The sequence below is a fragment of the Mixophyes fleayi genome, chromosome 6 (assembly GCF_038048845.1).
Source record: "Mixophyes fleayi isolate aMixFle1 chromosome 6, aMixFle1.hap1, whole genome shotgun sequence".
Classification (NCBI taxonomy): Eukaryota; Metazoa; Chordata; class Amphibia; order Anura; family Limnodynastidae; genus Mixophyes; species Mixophyes fleayi.
In genome coordinates this window covers 214,856,808-214,874,789 of record NC_134407.1, presented here as the reverse complement: position 1 = coordinate 214,874,789, position 17,982 = coordinate 214,856,808, and the positions used below count along the sequence as shown (strand labels likewise).

The following is a 17,982-nucleotide window of genomic DNA, read 5'->3' as shown; positions in this document are numbered from 1 at the left end:
ATTTCTTTAATGAAATGTTCAGCCAGAGTAGACGAGGAAGGTAAACCGGACAGAGGGACGAAATGAGCCATCTTCGAAAATCTGTCTACCACTACCCAAATAGTATTGTGATTCTTACTTGGTGGCAAATCAGTAACGAAATCCATACTAATATGGGTCCAAGGCTTGGACGGAATGGGTAGTGGTCGCAGCAACCCTGCTGGAGTTCTGCGGGAGGATTTGAACTGAGAACATAAATCACAGGAAGCAATAAACTCTTTGACGTCTCTCCTCATTGAAGGCCACCAGTAACTACGAGAGAGAATCTCAAAGGTCTTATGTTCACCGGCGTGTCCAGAAAAACGAGAGGCATGGAACCACGAAAGGATTTTCCTCCTCAGAGTAGGAGGCACGAGGGTCTTCCCAAATGGTAGCATTTTGGTGGATGACGCAGCCAGAGAAATACATTTGGGGTCTAGAATAGCATGGTTGGGAACCTCTTCTACATCAGAGGACGTCACAAAAGCTCGAGATAGAGCGTCAGCTTTCTTGTTCTTAGCAGCTGGTTTGAAGGTTATAATTAATTCAAAACGGGAAAAGAAAAGAGACCATCTTGCTTGACGAGGGTTCAAGCATTGAGCAGATTGCAAATATGACAAGTTCTTATGATCCGTGAAGATCGTCACAGGATGGCGAGCTCCTTCCAACAAGTATCTCCATTCCTCTAATGCAGCTTTGATGGCCAGCAACTCCTTGTCCCCGATAGTATAGTTTTTCTCTGCGGGCAGAAGACCCCGAGAGTAGAAGGCACAAGGATGTAATTTTTGTTGCTCCGAGCGTTGGGAGAGAATAGCTCCTAAGCCCACATTAGAGGCATCTACTTCTAGGAAGAAGGGGAGTGTCACATCAGGTTGTCGCAGAATGGGAGCAGACGAGAAGGACTCTTTGAGGATTTGAAAGGCTTGGAGAGCCTCAGATGACCATTGCTTAGTATTAGCCCCTTTCCGAGTTAAGGCCACAATGGGAGATGCAATGGATGAGAAGTCTTGAATGAAGCGTCTATAGTAATTGGCAAAACCTAAAAAACGCTGGATGGCACGAAGAGTAGTTGGCTGAGGCCAATGTAGTACAGCATTTACTTTGTCTGGATCCATCTTCAGGCCAACTCCGGAAACTATATACCCCAAGAATGGAATCTGGGGTAACTCGAATGAACATTTTTCCAATTTACAGAACAATGAGTTTTTCCGTAGTCTGGAGAGGACCTCTGCCACATGTTGGTGATGAGAAGGCAGGTCCTGTGAGAAGATCAATATGTCGTCCAGGTAGACAACGACACATACATATAATAAGTCCCGAAAGATCTCATTGATGAAACCCTGGAAAACCGCGGGGGCATTACACAGCCCGAAGGGCATTACTAAATATTCGTAATGCCCATCTCTGGTGTTAAACGCGGTCTTCCATTCGTCACCGGAACGGATTCTAATTAAATTGTAGGCACCACGAAGATCCAACTTAGTAAATATCCGAGCTCCCTTGATGCGATCAAATAGCTCAGTGATCAGCGGAATGGGATACCGATTCTTGATAGTAATGGCGTTGAGTCCACGAAAATCTATACAAGGGCGTAATGATCCATCCTTCTTTTTGACGAAGAAGAACCCAGCTCCAGCGGGAGAGGTGGAAGGTCGAATGAACCCACGCTGGAGATTCTCCTGTATGTACTCAGATGTGGCTTGAGTTTCAGGTAACGAGAGAGGATAGACCCGACCCCTGGGAGGAGTCTTGCCAGGTAGAAGGTCGATCGGACAATCCCAAGAACGATGAGGAGGAAGACGTTCAGACTGAGCTTTATCAAACACATCGGCAAATGAAGCATACTGAGGAGGGAGTCCCGGGGAGGACGATGAGATGGAAGATTGCTGTACTTTAAGAGGAATAACTTGAGAGAGACAACGATGGTGACATTCAGGCCCCCAAGACGTAACTTGAGGGGTGCGCCAGTCAATCTGGGGAGAGTGACATTGAAGCCATGGAAGGCCTAAGACAATCGGACTTGTCGTAACAGGAAGAATTAAAAACGAAATTTCTTCATGGTGTAGTACACCAATCTGAAGGGTTACTGGAGACGTACTCTGGGTGATGAGACCATTGATGAGACGTGATCCATCTATAGCCGTCACAGTAATGGGTGTTTTTAAAGTGATCACTGGTAGGGACCATTGATTCACTAGTGATTTAGAAATGAAATTTCCTGCTGCTCCGGAATCAATCAATGCCTGTGACTCAAAGGATTTGGTAGCAAAGGAAATCGTAACATCGAAAGCGCAGACTTTAGATTTCATAGACAATGGAGAGGACTCCAGGGACCCTAACTTCACCTCTCCAGAACTAGTTAGGGCCTGGCATTTCCCGATTTCTTAGGGCAAGAACTGAGCATATGTGTGGAATCAGCACAATAGATACAGAGTCTATTCTTTACTCTTCGTTTCCTCTCTTCTAAAGATAATTTGGAACGTCCTATCTCCATGGGAATCACAGAAGGTGAAACTGGACGAAATTGAGGGTTTAAACGAAGAGGTGCTTTAGCAGAAGTTGTTTTCTCAGATTCTCTTTCACGAAATCTCATGTCTACACGATGGCAAAGAGAGATCAAATCTTCTAGTGACGAAGGAAGCTCTTGGGTAGTCAGTGCATCTTTAATTTTATCGGAGAGCCCCTGCCAGAAGGCGGCAACTAATGCTTCAGTGTTCCACTGAAGTTCAGAGGCTAAGATCCTAAATTGAATGACATACTGTCCTACTGTATGGGAGCCTTGTCGCAAACGAAGAATGCTGGAAGCAGCGGAGGTCACACGACCTGGTTCATCGAACACACTTCGGAACGTGGAAATGAATTTGGCACTATCTTGTAGAATTGGATCGTTTCTTTCCCACAGAGGGGAGGCCCAAGCCAGGGCTTGTCCAGAAAACAATGAGATAAGATAGGCCACTCTGGAACGATGGGTAGAAAAATTTTGAGGTTGGAGTTCAAAATGGACTGAACATTGGTTAAGGAAACCTCTACAAGTTTTGGGGTCCCCGTCATATTTTGACGGAGTAGGCAGGTGAAGCGTAGGAGCTGTAGACACCTGGGATGGCACTGGGGAAACGGAGGAAAGCACAGGAGCTTCAATACTAGCTGTAACAGTCTGTCCAGATGTTCCTTGGGAGGTTAACGATTGGTAACATTGAAGTAACAGCTGTTGGCGAGCATCCTGTTGCTCCACACGGCTGACCAGATGCTGCAGCATCTCTTTAGCAGTAGGTTCCGTATCTGGGTCTGTCATGGCCTGATCTTACTGTCACGGGCACTAGGAGTCTTTACCCAGGGATCACCAGGTGATAGGCTTACCAGAGCAGTATAGGTGGTAATATGGTACTCTGGTAGCAGGGTGATCACGGAACAGGAAATAGCAGATGATGAGATGCTCAGGAAAGTCTATGACTAGCAGCACTGGCAATATGGAGGTAGTAATACACGAGGAACTGTATGGACAAAGGACACGTGAAGGTAGTCAGTGGTCTGCGGTAGCAAGTTGTACCACTGCTATAGTGAGGAGGAATGTCCAACAGAAACGAGGAGGTGATGAGAGTCAGCGGTCTGCGGATAGCAAGTTGTACCGCTGTCTGAGTGAAGGAATGGAATCCAAGTGGAGGTATCCGGGGAGTCAGTGGTCTGCGTTAGCAAGTTGTACCACTGTTATGTGAGAGGATACTGGAACAGGTGAAACTGTAAACAGGAGTCAGTGGTCTGCCACTAGCAAGTTGTACTACTGAATATATATGTGAGGAGGTGCACGGGGAGAGACTGCAACACAATATATACACGGGCACCTTGACTTTGATCCACAGTAATATGCACAATATAAATGTATAAATGACTGAACAACACTGCCAATATAGAAAGTCTCTTGAAGTAATCCGGCATGAGATAACACAGTCAATGATGGCAGTAGAGTCAGCAGATAGTACACTCCAGAGGAGAACCAACACAGTCAATGATGGCAATAGACTCAGCGGATAGTACACTCCAGAGGAGAACCAACACAGTCCAGCAAGGTATGCAATACACAGCACAGTCAATGGGAAGTATGCATACCGTGGTTCAGGAGAAGGCAGTCAGACAGGAGTGCAGAGATACCTGAAGGGCAGGAGGCCAGCAGGATACAAGTCCCTGGATGGGTGAAGCAGGGGTCTAGCAGGTGCAGCGCACAGGTAGGTAGACCAGCAGGGAACACAGGAAGGCGTGGAGAGCGGATCAGCAGTAGATGGATGAGTAGCGCTGAGAAGTAACAGCAGCGGGTCTCTGCGGGAACACGGAGGTAACCAATAGCAACCAGCAGGTGCAGTAACGATGGGACACCGGAGCAGAGTTGAACTGGAACAGATGATCACGGAGAGTAGCGGGTAGCAATAGTGGCAGCAGACTCAAGGAAACACGGTAGAGTAGACAAGGACTGAAGACTGAAGCGCACAGAGGCAGCGGATAGGAATCAGCTAAACAGTCACGATGAAACACAGACGGGTTGCAGGTTGAAGACTGTAGTGCACGGAGGCAGCGGATAGGAATCAGCTAGCAGTCACGATGATGAAACACAGACGAGTTGCAGGTTGAAGACTGTAGTGCACGGAGGCAGCGGATAGGAATCAGCTGGCAGTCACAATCATGAACAGGTGAGTGGATGTGGTTGAAGCCTGTAATGCACGGAGGCAGCGGATAGGCATAGCTAACAGTCCCAATGATACATGGTAGAGTTGAAGTGATTAGAAGACTGTAGTGCACGGAGGCAGCGGATAGGAATCAGCTCACAGTCACGATGATATAGTAGATGGTAGAAGTGGTATGGGAACCACAGTAGCAGAAGTGGTTTGGAAACCACAGAGGTAGAAGTGGTTTGGAAACCACAGGAATCAGCAGGGCTGAATGAACAAGGAAACACAGGAACACCTTCAGAGACTCATGGGGAATGAGACTCCAAGATCAGGCAACGTGGTGTTGACCACAGGTGCTTAATATAGGGAGGTTGCCTGATCTGCCAATTAAGTTAAAGGAACATACACTGAAGGTTTGGAAAGGGCTGCGCATGCGCAGTCCCTCAGGATAGAGGACGTCCTCGGTTCCTAATAGTCCGGGAAGAAGCACTCACAGTCCGGTGAGTGACAGGTTTATTTTGCCTTGCTATGTTCAAGTTATTAAAGTGAAACAAGTGAGACATCAAGCTGTGTTTTTCAAACCTCTGGCTGGGATTCTAATATTGCTATTATTACTATTATTACCGTAGATTTATCAGGTGCCACAGTGCTCCGCAGTGCCGTACAGTAGGGAAAACAGTACATACAAAAAACACGGCCATGCAAAGTACTGCTTCAGAGTGGAGATTAGGACACTTGTGAGGGGGCATTAGTGTGAATAGTGTTATAGGGGATAATGTCACCTCTAAAAAAGAGATGGCTTTTCAAAGAGCTTCTAAAGATTTGAAGGCTGTGAGAAAGTCTGATTGAGCGTGGTAGGGAATTCCATAAGTGGGAAGCAGCACGGGAGAAGTCTTGTAGGCGGGAGTGAGAGGTGATTACCAGCGACAAGGTGCAGGTTAGAGGTAGATCTAAGAGGGCTGGAGAGTGTGGTGGAGACAAAATAGTTCATGTGAACAGACTAGCGAGGAGGGAAGTAGTGAAGGGAAAATCATAATCTGGTAGGGAGGAATAGGATGATGGAGAGAGAAGAGGAGTTTGTAGAGAAGTATGGTGACAGTAAATAGAGACTGTAAATTGAGTAGATGCATGATGGAGAGAATGTGTATTAGTTAGGGTAGGTAATGAGAGAGTGGAAAGGAACAGTTAATCCAAATTGTGTGGGGCAATGGAAGATGTGAATGATTTAGGATTTAGATCTCTAGTAACCATGTGACAACAGGTTAATTGAGTCACATGATGCAGTATGACACTATAAATAAATCATTGTGATGATTGTTATGACATGCCTTGATACAGACCTGTAGAAGGTCGAAATGCGTTAGCGCTAAACCTCCATTCTGGGATTGGCTAAATTAGGTTCTATGCGCAGTATATTTGCTGTTGTTTTTATACATAAATGCACTATTGCACTTTCCTTCTCTTATTTCCACATATATCAATCATATGAATGAGAACATCCTTTAGTGAAAAACCATACTGACTGTAATAAGGAAAATACATCTATCATATGTAGTTTGAAAAAAGGACTTCTCAAGAACTTGCCTTTTCAGAGAACAAAAAAGACTCACACTTTGCCCCATGTATGCATCACCAAATGTTCCACCACTAGACCCAACATAATATACTCTATGTCTGGGATATAGCCCAAATTCATCTTTTCCCCTCATTCTCGGAACTCAACACAAGATTGGACCTACAGCATAAGATTCTTTACCAATATCTTCAGATAAGACATTCCCTGCAAATTCCGTTTCCTTCAGATCAATGCTCCACACTGGAGTCTCTATGTCGCGACTCTCCCTCAACAAAACGTCTCATATCTACATTATATCAACTGATTAATAATCACAATCTATACCATATTTCCAAAATCTACAAATCAGTGCTGGAGAGGATGAGGTTGTCCAGGTACCCTGCTGCACGTTTGGGGGGTCCTGCCCAAAAATAAGACACTTTGGCAATAAGTTTACACTCTCATTACGTCAATGACACAGACCAACATGCCTGACTCTCCGTTATTATCTCCAGGCCAAATACACCACGGCCAGTGTAAAAATTGATTAGGCATAACTAAAACGCTGCAAAGTGCTTAATAGCAGCAGATCGGAAGAATGTTTCTCCCCCTTCACTCTCAGCAACTATAAATAGTATTTGGTCATTCTACCGCCTGGAAAGAATTACTGCCACCCTAAATAACACACCAATTAAATTCCAAAATACTTGGACTCCCCGGACAAGTTATAATGAAGCTGAGCCTCCATTAACCAATGCTTGACATCCCTCAAGTATACTGGACCTAACCTTTGGGCTACCTCGCTTACTGAAAACCCATCCACTAATAAGCTACCACCCACCCATGTTATTAATTTTAGATATCTCACAAACTCCCCCGACCCCTGTTAGACGATCTCACTAATAGTTTGTAAACCCTTGACCGCTTGCCACCTCATCCCTATTTTTCCCACTCGTTAGTCTTCTCTCAAAACAAGTTATAATGCTGATAGCTCCTCAAACAGCTAACAATAATCTGTCTCCTCTTTCAATTCATTTTTACTTTTATTATTATGCAATAGTATTAATTGAATGCAATAGAATTTCTGGGTTTTCTTGTTAACTTGTGAAAGACAATAAAAATGTACATTTCAAAAAAAAACTAAATTTTATTTACACTTCATTAAGCAGGGATGCCTATATACAGTGTAAGTTGTATTTATGGTTGGCTTTGAACAAATAACATTTTTGAATAATAAAATGATGGTATGTCAAATATTGCTGCAATTTCTATTACTATTGGAAAAAGCTCATGAAATTTGTTTTGCTTCTTTGTGAAGTCTCCGATTGCTTTTCACTAATATCTGTACCGGGAACACGGAAATGCTGGGTGAATTCTCTGATGTTGAATAAGACCGGATTTCTGCTTAAAACACTTTCCACATTCAGAACATGTAAATGGTTTCTCACCTGTGTGAAGTCTTTGATGTTGAATAAGACCTGATTTCTGATTAAAACATTTCCCACATTCAGAACATGAAAATGGCTTCTCACCTGTGTGAAGTCTTTGATGTTGAATAAGACCTGATTTCTGATTAAAACATTTCCCACATTCAGAACATGTAAATGGCTTTTCGCCTGTGTGAACTCTACAATGTTGAGTAAGTTCTGATTTCTGTTTAAAACATTTCCCACATTCAAGACATGAAAATGGCTTCTCACCTGTGTGAAATTTCTTATGTTGAACAAGATGTGAGTTGAATGTAAAACATTTTCCATATTTAGAACATGTAAGTGGCTTTGCACCTTTGTGAATTTTCTGATGACTAGCAAGATATGATTTCTGAGTAAAACATTCCCTACATTCAGAACATGAAAATAGTTTACCACCAGTATGAGCATCAGTATCAGAGTTATCAGGAGAACATTCGTGATTAGAGGAATCAGATGATATATCTGCACTGTGAAGTACTTGATGTATAATTGGGGTAATTGAGTTTTCTCCTGGAGAGTCTTGTGCAATGTCATTATCTTCTATTTCACAATCTGGAAATAAAATGAGATGTTCCTCCAAGGTATTCTTGATGTCGTGTCCATTTGCTATGAATACAATAAATATATGGAAATTAATATTTATGCACAATATAATTATTTTATCATTTAAGTAGAATAACTATTAATATAATCACATTGAATTCATCCATCTTCCAGCTTTGCCATCACAAATGCAACACTTGGAAGAAGAGCGCTCAACCTTTCTTCTTCTACATCGCAGCCTACATAATAGCATGCTCTCCCGTTGACGTTTTTTGACAATCTTATTTGGGGCATAGGTACATGCAGCCTGAAAGTCTCTCAGGTGCCTCTCTGAGCATGCACCCACACCATGGACAAACGATTCATATGCAGGATAGCAGCATCCTGCTCTGATCTCACACTAATGGATCTCCATCTAAAAACTCTAGAACTGCATTGGGATCTGTCTCTCTAACTCCAGACATCTCCCTCTGAGGTCCCACTTGGGCATCCAATAGCATTAATTCGAACAGAGATATGAAACATCCAAGCCACAGTTCTCACTTCACTCCCCCAAGGAGTCATACTCAATGCTTACAAATATTGATATGTAGGCAGCATTAGTTTAGCAGAATCAGAAAATTATCAGTACTGGATCACATACAAAACTGCAATCATCATTAGCGCATAGGGATGATCATTGCTAATGTCATGTGTTAGTTCTCAGGGAGGATCATGTGTAATATCACATGTGGTATAACACAGAGCGTATCATGAGTAATGTCACAAGAGTCTGTAAGGAGGAGATTGGTCAGATCTATTTGCTGGTAGCACGATGACATGATGTGAGGAGGAGAGCAGGAGTCTAATAGGGGCTGAAGGCTCCTGACTCCCCCGCTGGGCAGATACTATTTCCTCATTAGTTTGTACTGATAGAGTATTTAGAGATTATTACTTACCTGTGCTGATATCTTTAGGGATTTCCTCCTCCTCCCACTGCTGATAACCTCTCACATATGTGTCTTCTTCTACCACTATATCTTCTATTTTAATAACAATCAGATCTTCACCCTAAGTAAGCCACAAAACAATAATATAACAGTTTAATAATATCTGCTTTAATTAACTGAAATTAAACCCTATATAATCTAAGTGACCACACCACATTTTAGTTTTGCCATGTGTCTGTTATATGAAGATTAATTCTGTAACTGCTTTGTTTATCCTAGTGAATTTCACATTGAGGGAAGGGTGCGGTGTGCGACAAGTGAGGCTTTGTTTTGCTGACAAGAGCACCAAAATTTAAATCAACTAGTTCTGAGTAGAGGGCAAACAACTATATTGTCACAAATGTGGATATTTAGTTGATCCCTTGCAACTGCCAGGCGATATTGATCATTCAGGGGAGCGGAATCTAACAGATAGGTGGTGTTCACCAGGGACCCCCGCAAGGGGGTATTGACTTCGCCGCCCCTATTCCGCAGGTCGCGGTCCCCTGGATGAGTGTTGGGCAGAGTAGTAGGCGGAGCCAGACACGGAGGAAAGATGACAGCAACTCAGAGGAGTACTGGAGAAGTAGCCCTATAGCTGACCTGATATTAGTAGCACAGAGCAGCAGCAGGATTGTCTCTGGGACAGCGGCAGTTCAATGGAGACAATAGAGATATAGAATGATGGCTGATGCGATGATGGTGACTTCAGAGCAACAGAAGGAGAGTTACTGGTACAGCGGCAGTTCAGAGGGCAGTAGCGGAATAGAACTATAGCTGATCCATAGATGGTAACCCAGAGCACAGCAGGCGATATCGAGAGAGAGGTGCGTCCACAATGGAGTAACCGCAGAAGAGTAGACCGAAAGGAGCCAAGTCCTTACAGAGAGTGAATGAACTCCCTTAGATTGTACGCTCCTCTGAGCAGGGCCATCTCTCCTCCTGTTTCCACCGCTTCTGACTCTGCTCTCCGGCTACTTGGCCCTCCTCCTCGAGGGTCCTCCACCCCACATCCACTTTCGCTCCCTCCTCCCCCCTGGGGGTCTCCCTGTCTTCCGCGCCCCCCTTCTTGGGCCCCGTCGTTTTCGGATCCTCCCTCCCCCTTCCCCGCCCTCTCTAGCTGTGCATTGAGCGTACTGAGTTGCTGTGTTTACTGTACTGTGCTGTCTCCCATTGTATTGTGATTTTGTTTGTCTCTGTACGGCGCTGCGGATGCCTTGTAGCGCCTTATAAATAAATATTAATAATAATAATAATAACTCGAAGAACAGGCATCGGACAGGAGGAAGTGGGAGGTTTAAATAGTGCTCCAATATGCCAGGCCCGATGGGATGTATTTAGACCCCTTCACCATCACATTGTGCCCCTTCACCATATCACTCTGTATCCCCTTCGCCATCTCACACCCTGTGCCCCCCTCTTCGCCATCTCACACCGTGTCCCCCTCTTCGCCATCTCACACCCTGTGTCCCCCCTCTTCGCCATATCACACCCTGTCTCCTCCTCTTCATCAGCTCTCACTCTGTCCCCCTCTTCATCAGCTCTCACTCTGTCCCCCCCTTCAGCGTCTCTGCCCCCCTCCTTTAGCATCTCACTCTGTCCCCCCTTCAGCATCTCTCTCTGTCCCCCCCTTCAGCGTCTCTCTCTGTCCTCCTCCTTCAACATCTCTCTGTCCCCCTCCTCCAGCATCTCACTCTGTCCCCCCCTTCAGCATCTCTCTCTGCCCCCCCTTCAGCGTGTCTCTCTGTCCGCCCCTTCAACATCTCTCTCTGTCCCCTCCCCCCTTCAGCGTCTCTCTCTGTTCCCACCTTCAGCGTCTCTCTCTGTTCCCCCCCTCAGTGTCTCTCTCTGTCCCCCTCCTTCAGCGTCTCTCTGTCCCCCTCCTTCAGCGTCTCTCTGTCCCCCTCCTTCAGCGTCTCTCTCTGTCCCCCTCCTTCAGCGTCCCTCTCTGTCCCCTCTTTCAGCGTCTCTCTGTCCCCCTCCTTCAGCGTCTCTCTGTCCCCCTCCTTCAGCGTCTCTCTCTGTCCCCCTCCTTCAGCATCTCTCTCTCCCCCTCCTTCAGCGTCTCTCTCTGTCCCCCTCCTTCAGCGTCTCTCTCTCCCCCTCCTTCAGCGTCTCTCTCTGTCCCCCTCCTTCAGCGTCTCTCTCTGTCCCCCTCCTTCAGCGTCTCTCTCTGTCCCCCTCCTTCAGCGTCTCTCTGTCCCCCTCCTTCAGCGTCTCTCTGTGCCCCCCTCCCCCCCTTCAGCACCTCTCTCTGTCCCCCTCCTTCAGCGTCTCTCTCTCCCCCTCCTTCAGCGTCTCTCTCTGTCCCCCTCCTTCAGCGTCTCTCTCTGTCCCCCTCCTTCAGCGTCTCTCTCTGTCCCCCTCCTTCAGCGTCTCTCTGTCCCCCTCCTTCAGCGTCTCTCTGTGCCCCCCTCCCCCCCTTCAGCACCTCTCTCTGTACCCCTTCACTCTCCGTTCCTTTTCTTACCTTTTTTCTTCATGTTCCACTGTCTTCTGTCCTTATGTCCTCTCTGCTGCCGCTCCTCCTGACACTGTCGGACGTGATGACGTCACAACCGGCAGTCAGTGAGAACAGTGAGGAGGAGGATCCGGCACTGAATTGGTAAGTTGTTTTTTTTGGGGGGTTTTCTTTCTTCTTCTTTTTTTTGGACAGCGCCGCGGCACCCCAGGGAGCCGCGGCGCACACTTTGGGAACCGCTGTAATAAGTTATTTATAAGTGATCCAACCAGAGTATGATTAAGTTTAAGGGCCTAGAAATAGGCAGATTTATTTATTCATACTTCTAAAAAATCATAGTTGTTGCCAGCAGCCATAAGAATATCTCACCCAAACTTTTGCACCATACAATCCCCACTACATGCTCATGCTCCTAGTTCAACCCCAAAACATCTCATCCTCGTACTTCCAATCCCTCTAACAATCGACATCTCTCTCCTACCTCCGTCCCCTTTCCCTTTGCATTTTGGAATGTGGGATCTGTTTGTAACTGACCCGCATCCATCTATGATCTATTTATTTAAAAATCCTTAAATCACTTTGCCATTGTTGCATTGGAGCCTAGCAGTTTCAAAGTAATTAATTTTATATTTTCCACATGGAGGTAAAAGTTCACAGCGATGCAGATGAGCAGGAGACTGGTGGTGGCAGCAACTACAACTGGTGCTCCGTTTGCACAGTCGGTGAGTGTCTAGTATCCAAGTAACACCAATAGTAGTGGTAATAATAAACGGTTGGCAGAACTTACTCTTTGACTCCCTCTATAACATGAACTTTAATATCAATCAGGTCTTCAACCTAATTAACCCACAAAACAATAAAAATAAGAATTTCTTCTTTAATGAATTGAAATTAAATAGAGTCGCTTTGGTATTTAGTTATTTGGTGGGACCCTCATTAATTTCCATCTACCTGATAATCCTGTGGGATACTCTGATTTTCATCTATACAGTCCAGAGAATAAAGAGGACAGGGACAACTCTCTGGGGTATTTCTGTTACTGGATCCATCTGAAAGAAACACACAGTGACTGAATAAATTGTTTGTATATGATTAACAGATTAGGAGCTTATGTAAAGTTAGCAGGAAAAGATGCTTGCATTAAAATAGACATACACCCACCCAACTCTACATGAGCTCCTACCTGTGTATCAAGGTAGCCCTAAAAACTTTTCAATAAATTGAAGTCTCCTCTTACCCAGTGATGTGAGGGGCCGATGATTCTCCATCATCACGTCCTTGTACAGATCCTTGTGTCCTTCTAAATACTCCCACTCCTCCATGGAGAAATAGACAGAGACATCCTCACACCTTATAGGAACCTGACACACACAATGATACAGTCATCACCCAGACACATCTTCTGGTGTTACTGTATAATGTCCCATTCCCAGCAGTCACCTCTCCAGTCAGGAGCTGAATGATCTTATTGGTGAGTTCTAGAATCCTCTGGTCATTGTTTCTCTCATGTATCAGTGAGTGAGGTGGAGGTACCGTGATGGGGCTCTGGGTCCTGCTCAATCCTCCTGACACACGGGGATGGCTACTGGGTGTCTCACACTCATTATAAGTCTTTTTCACTACTTTGTAATCCTATGTGTTAAAGAAAAAAAAAAAATCAGCACAAAGTGTAGACACCATTCACTGGTTTAGAAATCAATTGCTTATGGCCAATGTACACGTATAATCATATAATCTTATGAGATAATGGTTTTAGAAAATAAGACATTGCTTAATTACAACAAACACTAACATATCATGTAGGGCAGCACGTTGGCTTAGTGGTTAGCACTTCTGCCTCACAGCACTGGGGTCATGAGTTCAATTCGACCATGGCCTTATGTGGAGTTTGTATGTTCTCCCCGTGTTTGTGTGGGGATGCTACAGTTTCCTCCCACACTGCAAAAACATACTAGTAAGTTAATTGGCTATTAAAATTGACCTTAATCTGTGTATGTGTGTGTATGTTAGGGAATTTAGACTGTAAGCTCCAATGGGGCAGGGAATCATGTGAGTGAGTACAGCGCTGTGGAATTAGTGGAGCTATATAAATAGATGATGATGATATCATGTTGTTCAGACACAAGAGAATAACCAAAACGGGTTTAAATGGAGAGGCTCCCAACATCACAGGCATGTTTCTGAATGCAAGCTAACTAGGTGGACTATTATATCACAGGTGTTGTTGTACTGTCCTGACAAGTTGTCGATCTGAGGACACATGGGAGAAAATTAAAATATTATCCAATTGCATGATGATAAAATTATAAGATAACAAAATATTTTATTTATGAAAGATTGAAACACTTCAGGTGCGTTACAGAGGCTGAAGGACATCACAAGGTATTTTTATCGCCTGTTTCGATTATTGAAAACTCATCTTATTCAAATTATACACTTCACATAAGTAGAGTCTTGTAAGCACAGAAGCTCCACAGTTGTGGCCAAAAATTCAGGTATCAAAAGAAAGAGATTATGTTTTTGAAAGTGATTTTAGTAACACCACTGTAGTCAATGAAAGGTCTTAGAGTGTGGTCCTTCGTCTCAACAAAGAAGCCTGCACTGGTAGGACAGGAGGATTTTTAGATGAAACAAGGGTCTAGGTTTTCTTTAATCCATTCAATGTTTTATCAATAGTGATTACAGTGATGTCACTGTGACACTCCCAGAATCCCTCACTTCTCCAGTCAGGTTCATACTTTATTAACAGATATGACGGATGTCACTGTGCCATTCCCAGAATCCCTCACCTCTCCAGTCAGCAGGTAGATGATCTCCAGGGTGAGGTTTAATATATTCTCAGTCATGTGATTTTTGCTGTCAAACATCTTCCCAGAGACATTTAAATGATAAAAACAAGACACTGCCCTGTGGGTGGATTAGAAATAGAGAATAAATTAAGGGCATTGTTGCAGAAATAGAAGGAGGAGGCACACTTATATGGAGCTAAACTAGTGCATAATACAGCTATGTGAGCTATTATATAGAGGCATTACGAGGTTATACGATTGGGCATTAGGGTGTCTGGCGTGTCCTGGACAACGAATATAGTGGACATTTGGGACTGAGGTGTACAGTATTACTTTGTTATCCTACCAAGCACATTAGACAATTAAATTTCCAAAACAATGTAGAGTAATGTTTGTAACATTTACCACCTAAGTAGTCACTTCAATGCTGCAATAAGTCTATACTTTTTTGCTACATCATGCAAGTCATGTACATATTTTCCACTGTACCAAACACTGCCCACTAATATACACCGCTGCAATAATTTATCATTTTGTTATTTTTAGATTACAATAATTAAATTAAATTGAAGTACCTCTGCATATGTGGAGACACAGTACAGTGACAAAGAGGTAACATGTAATATATACTTTTACTATTATATAATATAATAACCTGCGCATCAGCAACAGAGTCCTCCTGGAAAATATATAAAATACGATTTTGTATATGGAACAACAGAATAGTAACATGGAAGAAATATGTGATATATTATTATAGAATATTATAACCTGCTTGCAGCAGCAGAGTCCTCCTGGAAATGATATAAATGTGACTATGCATATGGAGAAACAAGACAGTAACATAGAAGGAATATATAATATGTAATAGCCCCCATATGTTTAGATAATGTGGAAGATGTCTGGAGACCTCTCACCCAACAAATAGAGATGATTCATTAACAATTCATCACTATTATCCCTATAGGGGCTTTACATAGAGGACACATCAGGTAGTGACACTTCCCCAGGTCACCAGAGTCTGCTCCATGTGCATTTTAATAACATAACACCATTGATTATTCCCTCTGTTAAAATAACTGGACCAGAATCTGCTCCACCTGTATAATAACAGTACACCACAGCCTGCTCCACCTGCATATAAAAAAAAAAGATAACAAGGCACTACTGTCTGCTCTATCTGAACTACAGTAACAGGAGACCTACTGAGGCTGCTACATGGGTATTATAATAACAGCATGATACCGGCTTTTATCTGAGATAATAAATAATAAATGAATGTCATTACCTGTTCTCTTTTTCTTCTTGTCTACTTAAGGGCCACCCGGATGATATTGCAAAGAACTTCCGGTCTGTGCGCTCCAAGAGATTTACAGTCAGTGCGTTCCAAAGCAGTCTAGCTACAACAAAATGGCCGCTGCCGTGTGTACAGCTAGTGACACCGAGACAGAGCTCCCGCTTTGCCTGACGAAAATCAGCTGGTAGAGGAGGCATCACTCTATATCTATATATATATATATATATATATATATATATACATATATCTATCTATATATATATATATATATATATATATATATATATATATAAAACAGGGATACTCTGCACTCTGTCTGTTTCTGTTTATATATATATATATATATATATATATATATATATATATATATATATATATATATATATATATATGTTGCAGCCTCATAGATGTATTGCAGAGACAAAATGTTATACCCCAGATCCACAATCTTATCATTAACCATTACCTGACAGTTTATTTCTACAGCCCGAGTGACTAGTATTTTATAAATTCCAATTGACCAGCACATTTCTTACATCCCAATGATCGTCTCAAACCTCCAGCATACTTATACAGGACAATTGCCAATTACATTTATTCAAATGATGAGTATATATGTAGAACCCAAATAACTTATAACAATATAGTTAATATATATTATCAGTATATCCCAGATTACCATCAAACTTATACAACCCAAAAAATTTATACTAATAATATATATTACCTATACTGTTATATCCCATATTACTGTAATACTTATACAGCCCAGATACCTTATACTAATAATATATATTACCTATACTGTTATATCCCACATTACTGTAATACTTATACAGCCCAGATACCTTATACTAATAATATATATTACCTATACTGTTATATCCAAATTCCCACAATGATTTTACAGCCCAAATACCTTCTAATAATACACACTCAGAGGCCATTTTATTATGTACACCTTTGTAGTACTGGGTAAGACCCTACTTTGCTCTAGAACAGCCTGAATTTGTAGTGGCATTGATTCAACGAGCTTCTGAAAATATTCCTTCAAGATTCTGGTCCATGTTCACATGATAACATCACGCAGTTGCTGCAGATATGTCGGCTGTACATTCATGTTGCAAGTTTCCCATTCCACCACATCCCAAAGGTGCTTTACTAGATTGAGATCTGGTGATTGTGGAGGCCATTGGGGTACACTGAACCACACTCTCTCAGAATTTCCTATAGGCTTCCAAATGGTACGATCGCGTCATTAAGCCCCGCCTCCGCTATTCAATGCTGAGAATTTAGGCATTTTATAGTAGGGGTGGGGCTATGGTGAACCCCCATTCTACACCCTGTCTCATGCCCTGTCCTCCGGGAGATACCGGAGGACAGGTTATAAAAGTTGGCAAATATGCACTGAACTCATTGTCTTGTTCGTGGAACCAGCTTGCTGACATGGCATGTTATCCTGCTAGATGTACCCATTAGAAGATGGGTAGACTGTGGCCATAAAGGGATGCACATGGGCAGCAAAAATGCTCAGGTAGGCTGTGGCATTTAAACAGTGCTCAGTTGGTATTAAGGGGCCTATTGTGTGCCAAGAAAGCATTTCCCACACCCAGGGCTGCCAAGAGGAATTCAGGGCCCCGGTACAACAACTTCATGGGGCCCCCCTTAAAGCTGAGAATGAAAAAATTTTTGCAAACATTTGCGGCACCAACATATTTTGGTGCGGCTAAAAAAAAAAAAAAAAAAATACCAAATTTTTTGGGGCGCCACTAAAAATTTGTATGGCCACGACCACAATTGTACGACCACACACACATGTGGGCGTGGTCATACAATTGGGGGCATGGCTATGAATCACTTGGCGTGCCCAGGAAACCCTCTTACAGAAAAAAAACTTGCATTGCTGTGTTACCAAAAATTGGGATTGTCCCACTAGAATCACAATATTTCTCACACTCTCCTGCTCTGTCCTACCTGTTCTTCTCACTTTCACCAACTGTGGCTGCAGGTTTCCTTAGCTGCGGCTTGGCAGGAACCTGGAATGTTGGGGGTCCTATTTGGAAAAAAAATGGGTACTTTTAGAAAATTACAGCCAGCACCAGCGTTAAATCAATAGCACCCACGATTAACAATTAGGCCTTCCTCCAGCCCCTATATTAAAATAATAGGTTTATTTATTAAATGTGAATACTATTTTCCTCCCTACAAACAGCCCCAGCAA

The 17,982-nt window shown here is 43.2% G+C and overlaps 1 protein-coding gene across 1 annotated transcript in view; it reads right to left on the bottom strand.

Moving 5' to 3' along the window:
* Positions 1 to 15,744, bottom strand: part of LOC142095475 (uncharacterized) — a 65,285-nt gene extending 49,541 nt beyond the window's left edge. Inside the window, 8 exon segments of the mRNA XM_075178420.1 lie at positions 6,129 to 6,198; positions 7,568 to 8,309; positions 9,185 to 9,296; positions 12,627 to 12,724; positions 12,913 to 13,036; positions 13,116 to 13,307; positions 14,465 to 14,582; positions 15,120 to 15,744. Coding sequence (XP_075034521.1) covers positions 6,129 to 6,198; positions 7,568 to 8,309; positions 9,185 to 9,296; positions 12,627 to 12,724; positions 12,913 to 13,036; positions 13,116 to 13,307; positions 14,465 to 14,582; positions 15,120 to 15,310 — 1,647 coding nt within the window. The 5' untranslated portion in view covers positions 15,311 to 15,744.
* Positions 15,745 to 17,982: the final 2,238 nt, after the last annotated feature.